Source organism: Oryctolagus cuniculus, chromosome 2, assembly GCF_051225735.1.
Source record: "Oryctolagus cuniculus isolate XC-2025 breed Fujian yellow rabbit chromosome 2, ASM5122573v1, whole genome shotgun sequence".
Lineage (NCBI taxonomy): Eukaryota > Metazoa > Chordata > Mammalia > Lagomorpha > Leporidae > Oryctolagus > Oryctolagus cuniculus.
In genome coordinates, this window is record NC_142868.1 from 153,280,355 (window position 1) to 153,300,840 (window position 20,486).

Sequence of the window (20,486 nt, forward strand, 5' to 3'; positions counted from 1 at the left end):
GGGATGCCGGCTTTGCAGGCAGTAGTTTAATCTGCACCACAATGCTGGCTCCTGCATTATCTTTTTTTTTTTTTTAAAGATGTATTTATTAATTTCAAAGAGTTACACACAGAGAGAAAGAGAGGGAGGGAGGGAGAGAGAGAGAGAGAGAGATCTTGCATCCCATGGTTCACTCTCCAGATGGCTCCAATAGCTGGAGCTGCACCAATCCAAAGCCAGGAGCCAGGAGCTTCTTCTAGGTCTCCCACGCTGGTGCAGGGGCCCAAGGACTTGGGCCATCTTCTACTGCTTTCCCAGGCCATAGCAGAGAGATGGATCAAAAGTGGAGCAGCCAGGACTTGAACTGGTACCCATATGGGATGCCAGCACTGCAGGCGGCAGCCTCACCTGCTACGCCATAGTGCCAGGCCCCTGCATTATCTTTTAATTCTATTTTTCTATGAACTTTTGGAAGCCCCTTTGTATATATGGTCTACTCTGCAAAAACAGTTTCCACGCAGGTAAGGAACTGGCTAACACAGTACTTCTGTCACTGCACTACTGAAAAATCTGGAATTGTGCTCTAGGACGAGGCTCCTACTCCACTCTAAGAACAGTGCTTACCAGTTGCTGTTGTGCCACAGTGGGTGAACCTGCTGTATGAGTCATGGATCTCATACTGGAGCACCAGTTCCAATCTTGACTGCTTTGCATCCAATCCAGTTCCCTGCTAATGTGCCTGGGAAAGTGGCAGAAGATGGTCCAGCTACTTGGGCCCCTGCACCCATGTGGGAGACCTGGATGAAGTTTCTGGCTCCTGGCTTCAGCCTGGCCCAGCCCTGGCCATTGTGCAATTTGGGGAGTGAACCTGTGGTCAGAAGGTCTTGATCTTTCTCTGTCTCTGCCTCCATCACTCTTTCTTTCAAATAAGAAAAAAATAAATAAATAAATCTTAAAACAACAACAACAAAACAGAATGACACTTGGTACCTGAGGCCCCCACAGAAGGAAGTTTAGGATAGACTGTGTTTCCAAGTCACAAAATCACCACTCCAAACTCACAAGTTAATAACCTAGGTGCAAACTAAGGTATCTTGCTAGAAGCATATTCTAAACACTGAAATGCTAATGTTTGTTTCTCTTTGTTAACTTTGTCTGTTATTTAAAGATCTTCAAAGAGCTCCATTATTGCTTTTTTTTCCTAAAAAAAAAAAAAAAACAAAGTGAACATCACCTTGTCATTTTATAAAACCTCTGCATCTCTGAATCAAGAACATCAATCGTCCATAAAACGTGGCGAGAACATTGATCGCTATGTATTGTCCTCTTCCCAGCCCCGCTCCCCACTCTTGGGGAACAGCTCCAAGTGTTTCAGAGACAGCTGCTGTGCTCTGCCATCCCTCCATGCCCACAGCACAGCTCACTGGTCCAGGCACAGCCAACTTGACCAAAGCCTAGTAAACTACAGCCCCGCTCCCCCCAAACACTCCCAGGTTTCCAACTGGAACTAAAGAAATGGACGCAGTGGTAGAGAGCAAACCCCAGGAGCAGATGGTAGTCATGTCTCTTGCCATCTGGAAGACCACCTATGGGACAAAGACAGAAGCCTCTTCACAGGAGGAAGCTAAGAACACGAGTCTGAGGAACGGAAAGCCTTAATCTCTGTTGTTCTGCCAGCCCATACGCCCTCTTCCCTTTCCTCAGTTCAGCTGTTTGGCTCTTCCCTTCATCACATACGAGATTCCAGTATTTTCCCTCGAAGTCCTAACATCAAGTGCTTTCCTCTACCGGGTCACAATTCTGCTGCATTAGACATACTAACTGCAGCCTCCAATGCTAGCTATGTGCTCTCTTAGCTGTGGATGGATGGGACCAGAATGTTTCTTACATATGACATCTTGGCTTTACCAATGCTCGAGGGTCCTTTCTAAAAGGAACCATTTTTAAGTACACAGCTAGTCATGACCTTGTATAAAAAGATTAGAATGCTATCTCCATGCTCAACCTAACAGAAATCCATACTAAAGAAAACTGAGACATCAAATCTTCTAGCAGTGAGGTCAGAGGTGGAGTTACAACTAGAGTGCGCCAAAGTCATAGGTAAGCTGAGTTAAGGATGAACAGACGGCCGGCACCACTGCTCAATAGGCTAATCCTCCACCTAGCGGCGCCGGCACACCAGGTTCTAGTCCCGGTTGGGGTGCTGGATTCTGTCCTGGTTGCCCCTTTTCCAGGCCAGCTCTCTGCTGTGGCCAGGGAGTGCAGTGGAGGATGGCCCAAGTGCTTGGGCCCTGCACCCCATGGGGAGACCAGGAGAAGCACCTGGCTCCTGCCTTCGGATCAGTGAGGTGTGCCAGCTGTGGCAGCCATTGGAGGGTGAACCAATGGCAAAAGGAAGACCTTTCTCTCTGTCTCTCTCTCTCACTGTCCACTCTGCCTGTCCAAAAAAAAAAAAAAAAAAGAATGAACAGACAATGTCACTCAACAGAAGGCCCCAATGAACAAGACACAAAGAATGCTCTACAATGGCCCCAGTCACGTGGATTTTTGAGGCTCATTGGCCTGAAAACAGTAATAACCCTCTTCTTCTCCTGCCCCAACTCTACCACTTCAGTTCCATGAACCTCTGTCACTTATAATCCCAAAGAACTAACCAAAATAATGGTAAATGCAGGATTCTCTATAGAGAAACCAATCAGTAGACACAGACCAGATGCTTAGGTACCTTCTTCCCCAGACTCCCCTACCCCATACACAGGATTACTGTTAATGTCATCATGTCAAAACTACTACACATTTATAGTTAAATAATAAAAGCTACTTTATTTAATTGATACAGTGTTAGAAATCACAATCTGCGGCCAGAACTGTGGCATGGTGGGTAAAGCTGCCACTTGCAGTGCCAACATTCCATACGGGTACCAGTTCAAGTCCCAGATGCTCCACTTCTTATCTAGCTCTCTCTTATTGCCTGGGAAAGCAGAAGAAGATGGCCCAGGTGCTTGGGCCTCTACAACATGTGGCCCTGGCCATTGTGGCCATTTAGGGAGTGAACCAGTGGATAGAAGACCTCTCTTTCCCTCTCTCTCTCTGCCTCTGTAGTTCCACCTTCTAAATAAATAAATCTTTTAAAAAATCATAACCTAACTTACAAAACTAGCATCTGCCCAGCATCAATTTTTTCCTAAAAATGAGAGAACTAAATTGAACAGTATCACTGAAAATGATGGTCACATGAAAGTTTAGATATTTGAAGTATATTGTTAAATCATAAAATGACATTTTCAGTTAGCTTCTAACATGTGACATGTTTTAAGTATACAGGACTCTATAAATGTCCTGTATGTAAATTAAATTCTTTCCATTTATCTTCATACAATGGTACTTGCTCATTGATTCACTTAGGTTTAAAAACTAGCAAAGGAGCTAGACTATCTATGTGAATTAGATAAAGGTAACAAATACGGCCACAGGAGACACCATCCACCCACCAACAGGTTTTTTTGATGATTGCATCAGGGAATAAGAAAACATTTCTAGATATATAGTACTTTCAGATTACCTACAATATATCTGCCATCTATTTCCAGGCAATCACCAAATAAAAATCATATTGTGGTGCTGATACCCTTTATGGTGTTTTCTGCTCCTTCTCTCTAATCCACCAATATGAACTGTATTCAAGAGCAAAGAGGAAAATTAAGTAACGAGGAGACAACATGGATGAATGCTTTGCTAAGCAAAAGAAGCGTCACGAAAGGCCACACGTTCTATAATTCTGATTAAGTAAAATGTCCAAAAGGGCAAATCTATAGCATCAAACATCGAGTAGTGGCTGCCTGAGAACCAGAGGCAGAGTGAAAGCGAGAAGTGGCTGCTGACATGCGGGGGATTTCTTTTGATGATGAAGATGATGTGAAATTAGATAGCGGAGGTCAGAGGAACTGAGTCTACACAGGTGAGGAGAAAGGGGATGGATAGGAAGGAAACTGGACCCCCTAAAAGGAAGAGGAGGTCCCTGCATTTCTATAGCCAGAAAAACCACTGGAGCCATTTGTATATGAAAAATAAATGGAGAGTATAATCTGGGACTCCATGTAATGATCTAAACAGACTTTCTTCTCAACAGCTTTCATAAGCCTCTTGTTTACAGAAACACTCTTTTAAATTCAGATTTCACAGCCAATGGTGGTGTTTTTACTATGTGCTAGGGACCATGCCTCCCTTACGACTAATCCTCAACAATGCATAATTTAGAGAAACAGCTTCAAAACTGGATGAGGAAAATAATGGATAGCTTTTAAATCCCTGTTAATCTCGACTGTAAAAACCCAATCCATCACGCAAGCAGCTTTCTCTTTCCTGTGGGACATAAAAGTGTCAAGTCTGAGCGCAGTGGCAGGCAAAGAAGAAGAAAGCAAAGCCCTGGCTGACCCTGATGAGAGAGTCCAAGACTGAGATGGCACAGCATCTGCAGCAGAGCACGTTACCGGGAGGAGTCCCCAGGGACTGCACAGTGGACACTGAGACAGCTACGACAAGGCCTGCATCCCAGCCTCCTCTCTCCAAGTCCCAGCACTCTTTACACATTGCTCAGACCCTGCACTTGTATCATATGTAGCGTCCCATACATTGGCTTTATTTGTTCTTAATTATTGGGAATCACGTTTTATAGATATCCACCTAGTAACAGCAGGCTGCACGTTCACTAGAAGGAAGTCACATATTTTATCTATCATTGTATTATTCATTTTGGTGGCATGAGGGCGTTGACTGTGGAATCATGCTTCTTCCAGAAGGTTTCTGAATAAAGCCACTGTATTCCATGTGACTGTAAAAAACACAAAGCCAGTATCTAAGCCATCTAATTTAAAATACTCATGATTATATGCAGAAAAGGAATTAAGATATCTCACAAAAAGGTAAACTTAAAAATCTTTAATAGCTGGTTTTCTCCATATATGTGCAGCTCTATCAATTTGGGATTAAGCAAAAAATTTAAGTACATAACTTGAATGATAACTTGAAATTTGCAGTCACCTGGGAAAAATTTATGGCAAACTCAGCTCTAATTCTCACTTTGTGGAATTCACTTCCCTCCAGAGCAAACCCTGGGCCTGATTTTTTTTTTATTTGCAACTGCATAATTTTTTAGGACATATTTTTCAAGTGTCCACACTAACTTTAATTAGCATTACAGAGCTAATTGAGGCCCAGACAAGGTTTCTGCCCTCTTACTGATTACAAATTACAAGGCACGGAACAGTGATGGGGGCAGATGGGAGAGATCTCAATCACTTCCATGATGAGGCGGATCCATCCAGACAGGGCTTGTAATGAGGCCAGGGATGACAAGAGTGTGTTCCTCCTGCCAGGAGACAGCACAATACTCAGTTTGGGCAGAACAGTAAGGCTTCTTAGGTGTCCAGATATCAGAACATAAGCTGTGACCTGGTTACTAGAGGAAAGGTCAGACTAATATTTTAAAGGAGAGATAAAGAGCTGACTTTTCGCTTCAATGGGGATACTCAAAAAACAAAAAACAAAACAAACAACAACAAAACATAAGGAATGAGTGTTAACTGGGAACACTTAGGCTATGGCCTAGAAAAGTATCTCTCTTAAGTGGGGTCTACATTTGAATCACATGGGGAGTCAGATGGGGGTGGGAAACCTTTGAATATGCATTTTAATAGTTGCTTTGTATTTTTCTGAGGTGTTCATCTGAAAGAGCACAGTGTAGACACTGGTAAGGGATTTACCTGTTGTTACATTGCATCTAGTTCATAAAAGTTTAGTATTGGAATGTGAAAAAGGAGAAGTGTTTACTTTTTAAATAACTGTTCAACTCATGCATTATTCCTCATAAGAATTTAAATTCGCACTTAGCCAACTATATACTGCTTCATAAACAGACCCAATGCCAAACTCTTGACAGGTATTTTATAGATCCTGCAGAACCAGTGTGGGCTTTAAAGTTTCAGCCGAGGAGCCAGCATTGTGGTACAGCAAATTAGGCCACCACTTTCAAAGCCAGCACCCCACATCAGAGTTCCAGTTCAAGTCCCAGCTACTGGCTCTGATCCAGCTCCCTGCTAATGTGCCTAGGAAGCAGCAGAAGATGGCTCAAGTACTTGAGCCCCTGCCACCCATGTGGGAGACCCAGATACAACTCCCAGCTCCTGGCTTTGGCCTGGTTGTTGTGGGCATTTGGGGAATAAACCAGCGGACAGAAGATCCATCTCTCTCTCTCCATCTGTTGTTGCTCTGCCTCTCAAATACATAGATAAGTATTTTTCAAAAAAGTTTAGGCAATAAAAAATATCTATGTGAAGGCACTTGGAATGCATTGTCCAAATCAATAGCCACTGACCATATGTGACCACTGACCAAGTATCTGGGTAGTATACTTTGAGATGTACTGTACTAGACTTTGAAAACTTACTATAGAAAACGTAAGGAACCTCACTGTTAACATTTTTAAGTTAGTTACATGTTGATACAATACTATTTTGGATATGTTAACCAAAATATCTTACTCAGGAAATTTTAAATCCCATGAAAGGAGTGGGTGTTTATTCTAGCACTTAGGACACCCATATTCCACATCAGAGTACCTAGTTTTGAGTCCTGGCTTTGGCTCCCAACTCCAGCCTCTTGATAATGCACACCCTGGGAGGATGCACACCCTGGGATGGATCAGGTCACCCAGGAGGGAGACGGGATTGTGTTCCTGGCTCCTGACTTCAGCCCTGGGAATGCAGACATTTGTGGAATGAACCCAGGGATGGAACTCTGTGTATCTCTTTCTGTCTCTCAAATAAATACATAATATTTTTTAGATATCTGGATGTAGTATTAGATGTTTAAGATGTTTTCATGCCTTTTTTCTAATTACAAAATAGTTCAGATAGTTCAGATTTTATTTCAAGAAAAAATTAAACACAGAAACGTCACTCAGAAATAAACACTATTTATTTTCGTGGATATCTTCCCAATTTTTTCTTCACTATTTATGAGTACTATTGATATACAGATATTAATTCTGATTGCTTTTATCAATATTTTCAAACATTTTAAGACTTATTCCCCTACTTCCTTTAATTTGTGATGACTCTACAAAATATAAGCCACAATCACAAATACTTTTCACTTGTAAAAAGAAAATATTTGCCTTTGACATTTAAGGGTCAAACTTTATGTTTTATTTCAAATAAAATGTTAAGTTTCCAAAAAGTTCAGCTTGTTTTGAATCACCCCACGTTCTACAACACTGAGGTGATTCGGTGAGAGGTCAGGAATGCAGGCATGCCACAATGACACGCAGGAGATAAATGACAGAAGCCATAAAAATCCCTGCAACGTGCACTGCCTCAAAACTAAACAGCCCGACATGATCTGTGCTACTCGACAGCACTGACCGATGCTCTTCCTTCTCAGCTGTCACTGGAAACGCCATGGAAAGCGGCGAGGAACCACCTATCATGATTTTACCCCACGTTCAATTTTAGGCGTTAAGTATGTATCTTATCAGTCATCTGTATATGAGAAAGACACATACGTCAAAAGTAGTACAACATGTAAAGTATCTCAACAACTTTTTATGCCTTTTACAAGGTGATATGATGATATTTTGGAAACCTAAATAAAACTTTTGAGTATGTGGCTGGGAGTCAGTATTAATTCCAATTATTCTCCACACATACACTTGATCTTAGCCAAAGGCTGAGGAGAAATTATTTTCTTAAAATATATTTAAGTCTTAAATTTTACAAGTTGAAGTGTTAGCAGATGAAATTTTTCTCAACTTTGAGAAAATGCTTCTGTCTCCATTTCTGCCAGATACAAACACAGCAAAATGTCATTCCTGTGCTTCTTCGTGGTTCTCAGACTAATGTTCCAGCAGTGAGCTTTTGGGCAAGTTGTTTCCACCTCACTGTGTCTGTTTCCTCATCTATACAATGTAGACCATAAGAAGCTCTCTTATACAATTAGTAGGGGGCTGTCACATACGCAATGCATTTAGAACAGTGCAAAAGCACTTAATGGGATACAGTTGACCAGGGACCCAGATAAACATCCTAGCAAGGTAAGGACAAATGACTGACACTACAGGAAGCTGGGGGCTCTCCTCTGAATCTGTAGGAAAGAACAAATACGAAGAGCAAGGAGCTGCTTTGTAGTTTACAAGTAAAATTGTACTTAAAATGAGATAACAGGCCGGCGCCACGGCTCACTAGACTAATCCTCCGCCTTGCGGCGCTGGCACACCAGGTTCTAGTCCCAGTTGGGGCGCCGGATTCTGTCCCGGTTGCTCCTCTTCCAGGCCAGCTCTCTGCTGTGGCCCGGGAGTGCAGTGGAGGATGGCCCAAGTCCTTGGGCCCTGCACCCCATGCGAGAGCAGGAGAAGCACCTGGCTCCTGCCATCGGATCAGCGCGGTGCGCCAGCCGCAGTGCACCGGCCGTGGCGGCCATTGGAGGGTGAACCAATGGCAAAGGAAGACCTTCCTCTCTGTCTGTCTCTCTCACTGTCCACTCTGCCTGTCAAAAAAAAAAAAAAGAAAAAAAAAAAGAAAGAAAGAAAGAACGAACGAATGAACACACAGCAGCCTGAAATCAGAAGTAAAAGACTCATAACCAAAGGTAACTGATCATCAGTAGCATACTGGGCTGAAAGCTCAGATGAAGATTCAGGAAACAGAAGGGGTTAAGGTACAAATCAATCCATAGCCCAAGCCAGAATTACGATTTCCATAAGGTTCCATAAGGTCTAGAGTAAATTCTAGTTTATCAGATAAATCATTCATTTAGGAAAGTTCAAGAAAGATCTTTAATCCATCTCTACTCAAGACAAATTATCCTCAGGCAGCTGAATAATTTTCCTATAGCATTTAGTTGGCTGCGTCTCCAGCATCCATTCCTCTCTTCCTCCTTCCTGTCATATTCCACATTTTCTGGCCCAGCTGTTTGGGTGGGACTAACAAAACTGTCACTCAAGGTACATCCTGTTTACATGAAGTCAATCCACACATCCTAACCTTCAACCCAAGCCATGATCAATCAGGCCAGTGAGGCTGATCCCAGGACCATGGGAAAGCACACATGCTCTGTTCTACTGGACATCAGGAAGGCCTAGGTGGCCTGGGACTTGGGGCAGCCCTAATAGGAGTACAGAATAGACAGCCTGCTTGTGAACATACAAGCAAGGCCAACAAGTAGAGGGAAAGAAACGCTGTAAGTCTTGCTTAACGGCTGCATTGGCCTACTCTGTGACCAATACATCATCTTTGTCACTGAAACCACTTTGGTTTAAGTTTCCTTTTGTTGAAAAGCAAAAGACTTCTAATCAATACATTCTTTATAATGAGTCCCATTATAAAGGTAACAAAAAATGATCTATATTTACAATTAATGGTAAACTTACCTGCTTGAGTCATGACCTTGATTTACTAATCACATGAGGGCATTAGGGAGAATCATAAAGCCACTGTCGTCACTTGGAAACAATTTCCTTTGAAATCTCAAAAGTATAAATGCAGGACCTTGAATACAATCCACTTCAACTCTTGGCTCACATATGTTCAGTACTGCGGAGTTTGTAGAGTGATAAGAGCACCTCCCTGATTTTCTGTGTAACTTTTCCACGCCCGACCAGGGCCATCAGGGAAAATGTGCTCAGGTATTTGATGGCAACAAGGAATGAGAGCACAGAGAATGAGGATGCGTTCCCACCAAGGCTAATGAATCAATGGCAAACTTACCTGTTACAGCATGGCACGTGCTCTTAGCAGATTAAGTTATTGCTTTTCAGACCTAAAGCCCTTGCCTGTGACACTAACCAACCTTGGTACATATCAGCTAATATGTACAGGCACTAAGTACATAGGTTAGTTTGTGTAATTTTTATGTGTAAAATATGCTTTAACATTTTAAAATGTAATGTGTCAAAAACAGTAGTGTTCTTAGAAGGTCAGGGCAGATGTACCTGAGCTGCTACAGTGATCACCCTTGCTCTCAATCACTCTGGTCCCTGGGACTACCTTCCTCAAGTATGGAACTGACCACCTGACGACGCAGTCAGCTTGCACTTGTGAGGCACGTGTAAGCGGGGGAGAGACCATCTTCACACCGGGCACTGTGAGGGCAGGGCGGATGGTTTTCAAGAGGCCCATATAGGCCCTGGGCCCCTGTGTCCGGGTGTGAAGGAGACTTACCGGCCAGAGCCTTGATGCGGGATCGCTCAAAGAGCCGTGCAGAGCTGTTCTCGTTGTCCCAGTCATCCACGTCCCAGCGGTTGTTGACATCGCTGTACTGCTGTTGGATCTCAATGTTGTCGTAGTCTGTGGCTACGGTGGTCGTCATCTTGAACTGTCTCAGCTGCTCCTCCACATCAGCTCCTTCTTAGAGCTCTGCGAGAAACAAACAAACAAACAAAACATATTTAGATTTCCGAAGTATACAGCACTCCTGTGAAACCTACTGGGATAACAGTTGGTGCTGTTGCACAGGAAGTTAAGCTGCCACCCGTGATACCAGCAACCCATAACTGAGGGCTGGTTCAAGTCCCAGCTGCTCTGCTTCTGAACCAGCTCCTTGCTAATGCACCTGGGAGGGCAGCAGATGATGGCCCAAGTCCTTAGCAGGAGACCCAGACAGAGTCCCAGGCTCCAGAGATTACGGCCTGACCCAGCCCCAGCTTTGCAGCCATTTGAGGAGAAACCAGCAAAGAGAAGACAGAAAATTCTCTCTCTCTCTCTCTCTGATGCTTTGCCTTTCAAATAAACAAATACTACAAGAAGAAAAAGGAATAGCCTTCTTTTTTTTAAAAGAATTATGTTATTTATTTGAAAGGCAGAGACACAGAGAGAGGCCTTTCAACTACTACTTCACTCCCCAAATGTCTGCAGTGGCCAGGATTGGGCCATATTGAAGTTGGGAGCCAGGAGCTTCCTCCAGATCTCCTACATGAGTGCAGGGGCCCAATCACTTGGGCTGTCCTCTGCTGCTTTCCTAGACACATTAGCAGGGGGCTGATTCATAAGTAGAGCAGCAGAGCCATGAATAGTCACCACACAGGATGCTGGCATTGTAGGCGGTAGCTTTAACCACTATGCCACAATGCCAGCCCCATGGAATAGTATTCTAAGTAAAGGAAACAGCACAGCACACAGCAAGTTGGAAGAAGGAAGGGTTCAGTGTGGCTGGAGTCTGGTGGCAGGGGAGAGACAAGGGGACAAACCAGGGAGGAAGGCAGGGCCAGACTAGGAAGGGCTCTGTGAGTCTGTGTGTGATAGAAATATCACTAGATGTATGCTATTCTGGTGCTATATGAAAAAACAGATTCTAGAAGGCAAGGACAGGAGCAGGGATCAGCTGGAAGACAGTCCCAGAGATGGAGAAGGCCCAGCCTGTGGCCGTGGGGTAGAAGTAGTGGTTGAGAAGCAGATATGCTACATAGGAGGACAGCTGAAGGACTGACTATACCTGGGCAGTAGGGAACTGCTGGCCTGAGCCAGGCGCTGTGCTTGATTTCTATTGGTGTGGCTAAATTATTGCATATTTTAAATTTCACCACAGGGACTCAGGCTCAGTCAGGCATACAAAGCTATTAAGCTATGTCAACTGCAAACAGAAGGGGGTAGGGAACAATGACCCCTTTTAGTGGTAGGGAGATGTTCCCAAGGGAAAGGATGATATTACATTTATGATATTTTGCACCTGGATGCTCCTTTAGCAGAAGTTCCATTCAATGTGCACCAAGAATGTGCATATGGACACAAGTGAGCAGGCCTCAGCACGACAGCTATGTACCAACCCAGCAGATGACTGCCCCTCCATCTGCCACCACACAAGGACAATAAGCAAACAAAGCCACATGGACCGGAACAGAACCATTTCTGTAGCGTCGTTGCAGTATGGCTTTTCTCAAGTTCCAGTATATAAGTGCTTAGCTCCACAAGTCATATGCAACCAGGCTTCAAGGTACTTAAATGAAGCAGAAACAAATTAACTGCATCTTAAATAGAATAGTAATTGGTGGTACAGCATACAACTGCCTCTCCTCTTGTCACTGGCTGTTTTCTCACAAGCTGTGGCTGACACAGTCCACATGCTCCTGCAGGGGAAGGTACCGTATCCGCCTTGCAACTGAGCCACAGCATCTGTAACTCAAATAGTCGCCACCTTCACTCACACAGAAAAATCCTGATGGGAGTAAAATTGCCATCAAGCAGATGCAATCAGCTCTAGCCATATAAATGTATTGGCATGTTAATTTTATATTACTTTATATGCACCTATATGCAATGTATTTGTAGCACACACACACAAAATCAGAAGCCTACTCCAATAAATATTTACATGAGCTTAACAGTTACATTTAACATACAGGGGCATAATCCCCTTCAAAAAACAAAAAAGTGAAAGAAAATGAGTATCATCATATACATTTGAAGTTGGAGATGATTAATTTTCATGGTTTTATCAATATCAAGAACTTTTTATAAAATTCAGCCTTGTAGTATTCTTTCTCTAGGAGAAAAAACAGCTATTGGTCCTAAATTCTCGAAGTACAGCAAGTAGGATTTAATCCAACCCGAGGTGAAACCCAAGCACAGCCTGCCTCTCTCCAGATAAGTTTTGGCTATTTGGTGCCACCTGCTGACCGATGGAAGCAAGCCACACCATGGCCTCCAGGGCAGCTGCCAACTTGTGGCCTGATTCTGGAGCAAGCCCTTCCACCCCACTCCCACCAGAACCTCCCCTCCCACTGACCCATCCCCATCACCAACTGCTGTCCTCAAGCTTCTCCATAAGCAACTGTTAAAGCAAAGAGGTAACAGGAAGCAAAACCACCCACTAGTCTACGTACAAAAGAAATCCCGGTTATGTCATTCCACTCAAGTGCCTAGAAATTTAACATGAGGGACTTTTTTATTCCATGCAACATCCTCTGAAGATAATATCCTTGCCAAACAGCTGAGCTTTCATACAGATATAGCTGGTTTCTGAATTTTAGGGTAATTTCTAAAACCTCCCCCAAACCTCCTTTCGGGACCATGGCGAAAGGGAACTTATAGGCATCCAGTGGTCTCAAGGGAGGGGCTTGGGTTGGAGAAGGGTCAGCATCAAGGCAAGAGTGTGGGGGAGGGGTCCGTGCCACAAGAATCCCCCAAGTCCAGCATGCTACCCACATCATCATCCTCCAGCCCACTTCAACAAGGGACTGTGCTCGCTGTGAGGACAGCTGACATCCCACACTGGTGCCCAGGAAGTCATCCAGGAAAGGTTGAATTTTCCCAAGGTGCTATCAGCCGTGTGTCCCAAAGGCCAGTGGAGTAATCAGCACCTCGTAGATGGCCACAAGAAGATTAGGAGCAGAGAAGAGGGGGCAGGCTCGGCCATCCTGGGATTCTGCCTGGCGGTTCCACCACTAGGGGGAACTGGGAAGGGTTAGTGTCGCTCCCCCTCTTCGTGGAGGAGCAACACAGGACCCTGCGCTGTTCTTTCGTCTGCTCGGCCCTCCCCGGGATTGCAGCTGGTTCTTCCCGGGTTGGCTACTATCCCTTCCACCTCCGTGGAAGGGCAGTTCCCCCTGGCCACATTCCCCACTTCCGCAGGGGAGCGGCACACCGCCGGCCGGTTCTCTGGGGGGCTGCACAGGTGTTCCTTCAGCTAGATGTTCCCCATAGATGTTCCTGGTGCATGCCGTCTCTCTCCTCCTTTATAGTCCTCCTCCGCCAATCCTAACTCGGCTGCCCACACGCCGAGTACGCTGCTCTCCTCCAATCAGGAGCAAGTCCTACAGTTTATCAGTTGAACTGGAGGCAGCTGTGCGGAAGCTGTTTACTTCTCTCCCAGCGCCATATTGTGGGAGAGCAGATGCATAGAATAAGTCCTAATTCGAGCAACTTAGTCTAGTCCGGATTGCTCCCCACAGATCCCCCTTTCTTTTTATTTTTTAGCGTTGATACGCGCCTGTCTTCGGTGTCCCGCGGCACACACTCTGCTCTACTTGCTAGAGTTGCCACAGGCTCTTACAAGTCCTATCAGGCAAACCGAATCCGGGTCCTCTCTTCGCCATGTTGTGAGGAGGTTTTTAGGCGCTGATGCGTGCCTGTGTTCGGTGCCCTGCAGCGCATGCTCTGCTCTGCTAGAACTGCCTGCAGGTGTTTACAAAACCTATCAGGCAAACCGAATCCAAGCCTTCTCATTGCCGTATTGTGGGGGAGACTTATTAGTGTTGGTTTGTGCCTATCTTCGGTGACCTGCAGCTCATACTCTGGTCGAGCTGCTTGCTGGCGCTTACCGCCTTAAATCAGGCAGACCGAATCCAAGCTTAATATTGTTGTATTGTGGGGAAGCCTTACTGATGTTAATTCGTGCCTGTCTTCGGTGACCTGTGGCGCATAAGCTGCTAGCCGCCCAGGTGCTCATCGCCTCACTTAATCAGGCAGACCGAATCCAAGCTCTCACAGTGCAGTGTTGTAGGGAGGCCTTTCTATTTCTCTATTTCTCTATCTCCGGGCATTCCTATTTCTCCCATTTTACTTCTATCTGCCAACATTCCTATTTCTCTCACTTTACTTCTAAAACTTCTGTTTCTCTTATCCCTGCGGCTTTCCGGCACCTCGCCCCGCCGGCGGGTTCCCGGCTCTGCGCCGCTTCAGCCCGCGCGCCTCTCTCATCTGCGCAGCTTCCCGGCTTTGCGCGGCTCGGCTTCGCGCGCTCCGCGGTCTCCACGCTTAACCCTTTCGCGTCTGAACCACGGCCTACGCCAGCCCCGTTCCCTATCTATTCACGCCCCGTGCTCTCTCTGCACGCGGCGGCTTCCGCGAGTAACACAGCGTAGCTTACGTGTCCACCACTAGCATTCAATCTAAGTTCCCCGGGCTAGCCTGGCGAATTCAACCCAGCGTACGTCTCCGCCCCAAGGTTTGGCTTCCCGTCCTTTGCTCCCCGGGCTAATCAGACGGATCCCAATCTGGCTTGCGTCTCAGCTTCTGGTTTCAACTTTTCGCCCCCTATTCCCGGGCTAACTTGAGAACCCCAAAGTGGCTTTCGTGTCCGCCTTGGCCTGCCCCCCACGGCTTCAATTTCCCTAACATTTTTCTCTACCCGGTATGTTTCCCTAAGCTTTCTTCCAACAATACTCCTCCCTCATTTCTCCTGGCCTCTCCCCACAGTCCGCGTCCGAGTCTGTTTGTTCTAGCTTTCACTTTCGCTTTTGACCTTAGAGATTTCTCCCAGCTTCCCCCCGTAGTCCGTAGTCCGTATCTGAGTCTATGCCTAGGCTTTCAATAGCTTCTTCCGGCACCCTTTTCGTCCGGCTTTTCCCTAGGCTGTTTGCTAGTCTCTCTCTCCGGTAATTTCCCAGTTCTTCCCGTTTCTTCCCTCTTAAGTTTCCTATCCGAGTCAGGTTTCCTATCCGAGTCATGTTTCCTATCCGCCCTAGGTTTCCTATCCGAGTCAGGTTTCCTATCCGAGTCACGGCACCATTATGTCGCTCCCCCTCTTCGTGGAGGAGCAACACAGGACCCTGCGCTGTTCTTTCGTCTGCTCGGCCCTCCCCGGGATTGCAGCTGGTTCTTCCCGGGTTGGCTACTATCCCTTCCACCTCCGTGGAAGGGCAGTTCCCCCTGGCCACATTCCCCACTTCCGCAGGGGAGCGGCACACCGCCGGCCGGTTCTCTGGGGGGCTGCACAGGTGTTCCTTCAGCTAGATGTTCCCCATAGATGTTCCTGGTGCATGCCGTCTCTCTCCTCCTTTATAGTCCTCCTCCGCCAATCCTAACTCGGCTGCCCACACGCCGAGTACGCTGCTCTCCTCCAATCAGGAGCAAGTCCTACAGTTTATCAGTTGAACTGGAGGCAGCTGTGCGGAAGCTGTTTACTTCTCTCCCAGCGCCATATTGTGGGAGAGCAGATGCATAGAATAAGTCCTAATTCGAGCAACTTAGTCTAGTCCGGATTGCTCCCCACAGTTAGCAGGAGGCAAGGCAGTCTCCCGTGGATGAGATCCTTGGCCAGAGCTCAGAGAGGGCCTGGATTCTATCTGACTATGCCACCACAGGAGGAGCTCAGTTAAACAACCCCTGAATGCATAAAAGTCAGTAATACCCTGGGTGTGACATGGGTAACATCCATGGTCTTTGTGACTATATTTTGTAAAGATAGTTAAAAGTGCCTGGCTTCCATCCCTGCTCAAGTGTGTGTGTGTGTGTGTGTGTGTGTGTGTGTGTGTGTGGCTGTGTGTATAAAAGTAAGAATACAAAAAGAAAGCCAAGGGGCAGGCTCTCCCTGCAGCGCTGACTGTCCCAGTTGCTCATCTTCCGATTCAGCTCTCTGTTAATGGCCTGAGAAAGTAGTGGAATATGGCCCAAGTGCTTGGGCCCCTGCACCCCCAGAGGAGACCAGAAGACACTCCTGGCTTCAGATCAGCCCAGCTCCTGCTGTTGTGGCCATTTGGAGAGTGAACCAGCGGATGGAAGACCTTTCTGTCTCTTCCTCTGTCTGTAACTCTACCTTTCAAACAAATAAATAAAATCTTTAAGAAAGAAGAAATAAAGCCAAGGGACTCTCCCCTTTCAAACAACTCTTCTCTAATCCTATCTTCTATGAACCAGAATTTTCTGAAAGATGCAAATAAATTCCAAATGCTTTATCATTTTCTGCTTCAGTAAGCATACATTGTGTTCATTATAGCCTGTGTGTCTCAACTCCTTGAAGGATGCTTCTTCAAACGGATGAGCAAACCACTATCCTATACTTATAAGGCAGAGCTTCCATAGGCCTGGCAGGTGCTACCTCAAGGTCATACCATTAAGGAAGAAACTGGAGTATTATCATTCCAGGTTTCAGAAAGATTTTACTGGTTCTCCTCCATACTGATGAAAACTCTGGAAATCAATACCTGGCACATTCCAGAGAGAAAACACTTTACCTATTCTTTTACTTCCCCAGATGTCACATCTATTTTTTATGTTATATGGGTATCAGATAAATTCACTGGTTTTCCTTACTTAAAGGAACAAGTTCATGCCCATGCTTCCTGCCAGTGTCCTCTTCTGTCACTCCAGTCTCCCTGAGTGACATCACTCACCTCCCTGCTCTTGACTCCTGCTAAGTGCAGCTGCCTCCCAAGATCACCAGCCCCGTCTGAAATCAAATGCCTAATCCCCACCCCCACCTACCCTAAATCCTGCTTTCCTCCTGAATGCCCATTTTTCCCAGTCTCCCAGCCAGGAACCTTGCAATGGTCCTTCTGTTCTCCCTCTCCCCTCATATTCAGCTCCTGCACTTGAACTCTCAGGAGTCAGCCCCAGCAATAGCTTTTATTCCAGCACTAGTCCATTCCCCTACTCTGCCACCAGAAGGACCTTTCTGAAATATAATTCTGATCATTGCCTACCCAACTCACTCCTGCTAAAGGCTCCCTGGGCCTTCAGAATAATGCACAGAGCTCACAGAAGGGAAACTGAGACCCAACCTGGTCCCACTATCCCTGTCCCAAGCACTACTCCGGAGGGAGAAGCCATGCTCTTATCTCACCTCCAAACCTACCACCTAGACCAGCTCTCTACTCTTATACCAGCCCTAGCTCAGAAAACCTTCCTGAATCACTTGCAGCCACAATCACCACCTGTCCTGAATTAGACAACCTGGCCCTATCTGTGCTCCCTCCCAGCTACCTTGTACACCTCTGTTCACCACTTATCTTTATGGGATTACAGAAACTTCTCTTTGCATTAACTGGCTAACAGGATCTTGAACTCCTATGTTCATTACAGCCTGTGTGTTTCAACTCCTTGCAGGATGCCCGGTAACCTTAAGTGCTGCTAGTCTGTGGGCTGGCAGGGTTGGCCTAAGACAGAAGACCAAAAGGTGAGGCCATCAGCCAGCAAAGTCAACCCCAGCCATCACCCTAGTACTAACTCCCATCAGTCACAAAGCCTGTAACTAATGTTCTCCTGAGCCACACAGATGTGGGCGACATCCTGCTTTTTAGGAAGTCACATTTTAAAACAGGCTGCTAATGAACATGAACACATGTTTAATACGGTACTTCTCCATCCACATATTAAAATTTAGATCTCCCTTTTTAATTTAGTTTTTACCCACAAAGATAATTTGTTTTGTCTGAACTACTCAGATTTCAGAGAGTAAAGCAACACATAGAGAAAAAATTTTCACCGTGCGCATAAACAAATACATACTTCCTTAGTACTCAACTAAAGGCTCAAACAAATTGAACAAAAATGAAGAAAGTGACCAACATTTGCTAAACACTTTTTTGAGGAGGCAATCCAGATGATAACTATTACTTTGGCAGAATTCACAGACACAAAAAATGTTCTGCAAACACTTAAAACCCTCCCGTGTTGCTATTTAAGAGCTGAAAAGGCATACCCTGCATTGTTGGTGTGCTATGTTTTAAAAAATAAAACAAAAAAGAAAAAGCAGTCCTGCTTAGGACTGTGTGTCAGAGAATTTCCAGTTCCACAATCCTGAGAGTTTTGCCTCAACCCTCTGGACTGCCTGCCAAGCTGCCAGAGAGTGAGAGAGTCACCTGCTGTTTATGATTCGCCTGGCAGGAATTCTTCAGGGTGGGAAGCAGCCAATGAGGAACAACCCCAGCTAACCTACTGCGACTTCGGCTCATGGTGCTCACGCAAGGGCCCCAATTCCATCCTACACAGAGTTCTCTGCTCACAAACACAAGGACATACATGGGAGGGAAGTCCTGGCCCGACAGTTAACAACATGAAAACAGCACCCCAAGGGAGTGCAGAGCTGATGTGTCTCCACCATAGCACAATGAAAAGTCAGTCTTGCTAGCTTACTTTACACAGAGCATGGTGCTTTACTTGCTTTCTTATTCACACTTCCCCAGCAGCCTTTGGAGGCAGATACTATTATTAGCCCAATTCCGCAGATGAATAAAGCAAGGTTTTGCTGGTGATGCCACAGCAAAAACAAAACAACTAGGAAGCCCCGAACCAAATGTGTACGATTACAAAGCTCAAACTTTAAACGAACAAATTAGCCTTCCTGCTGAGGCAAAATCCCTTAATAGTGATCCATATCAGGAAAATACCTTATACAGGAGGAACTGGATTAGCTCTCATCAAAGTCTAATGACTGCCTAGGACTGTAACTCACCCAGATAGGTCTCATAGCACTTGCACTCAAAATGTGGGCGATACTGTCCCCAAAGGAATGAAAATTCATTTTGGGAGTGGGTGAAAAAAATTTCTTTTATATAAGCATAGATATACAGTACGTCTAAGATATTAAATTTTCATGGGTAAGCAATTGGGGGAAAAATGTCTAAAAGACTCCTGGTTGGGATTGGAATTACCAAAAAAAGGTTGAGAAGCACTATTTAAGTTAAGAGAAAATAGCTATCTCCTTTGAGCAAATGAAGTTTTGAAAGAGGATCTCAGAAGACAGGAGGATGTAGACCACATTTCTTTGTAGCACAGAATTAGAATTTCACATATCACAGACGCACCACATCTCTGATGTAAAAACCCAGTGAGCTACTGCCTGTACCATCCACCCACCCCGACAAACTAAAATGTGACCTTTATGAGAGCAGCAATGGTCTGGGCATTTTCTGCCTACAACATTCTAAGACTACAGTGCCCCATTTTAAATATTCGTTCCCAGTATTCAGACAAGCGCTTTCCTAGAGAAATGGAAGTCACAGCTGGAAGGTTGATTCCAGCTTTGTAAACAACACGGACAGAGGATCACATTTTGTGTTTTTAATTTATTTTTTCACTTATTTACATATTTATTTGTATTTGAAAGGCAGAGCAACAGATGAACACAGAGAGACAGAGATCTCCCATGTGCTGATTCATTCCCCAAACACCCACACAGCCAGGGCTGCATCAGCCAAAGCCAGAAGCCTGGAACTCAATCCAGGTCTTCAATGTAGGTGTCAGGAACCCAACTACTTGACTTTCACCTGCTGCCTCCCAGGGTTCCCATTAGCAGGAAGACAAGACTTGAACCCAGGAACTCTAAATAGCATATGGGCATCCCGTGTGGCATCCTAACCTCTATGCCAAATGCCTGCTCCCCAGTGTTCATGTATAAGCCCCAGAATGACCTAATATGAATCAAGTTTTAAAAATTTTAAGCTTCCCTCTAAACAAATGGTTGTCCTTGTATACCTGGCAGTTAGAAGCCATCCTTGTTTCTGTTCTACTTAGAGAATAGTGGTTAAAACTGAAATCATTACTTAATGCAGACCTAATCATGTTGTCTTAAGGCCAGTGTGAGATTTCTGACCCATTGTAAGTAACTGTTTCAGTCTTACAGTTACTGCCAGTGTTAAATTACCTCAGAGTATAGTTCTAATGCTGCTGCTGCCAAAACACTGATCCCAGATTTCGGTGGGTTTGGCATTTCACTGCACAATTCGTTGTGCAATTTCCTAAGTCAGCATCATGTGTTCCTAAACAACAAAGGAGCAATAATGTGCTTTCTATTCGAAA

At 45.2% G+C, this 20,486-nt stretch overlaps 1 protein-coding gene across 9 annotated transcripts in view; it reads right to left on the bottom strand.

The window, feature by feature from the left end:
* Positions 1-20,486, bottom strand: part of SPTBN1 (spectrin beta, non-erythrocytic 1) — a 213,265-nt gene that overhangs the window by 132,351 nt on the left and 60,428 nt on the right. For all 9 annotated transcript variants that reach the window (XR_016230361.1, XM_051838931.3, XM_089327644.1 and 6 more), the window contains exon 2: positions 10,194-10,388. Coding sequence is in view for 8 of the 9 variants with exons in the window: in XM_051838931.3 (XP_051694891.2) it covers positions 10,194-10,341 (148 nt within the window). In the remaining variant the exon portion in view is untranslated. The remainder of the gene's footprint in view (positions 1-10,193; positions 10,389-20,486) is intronic.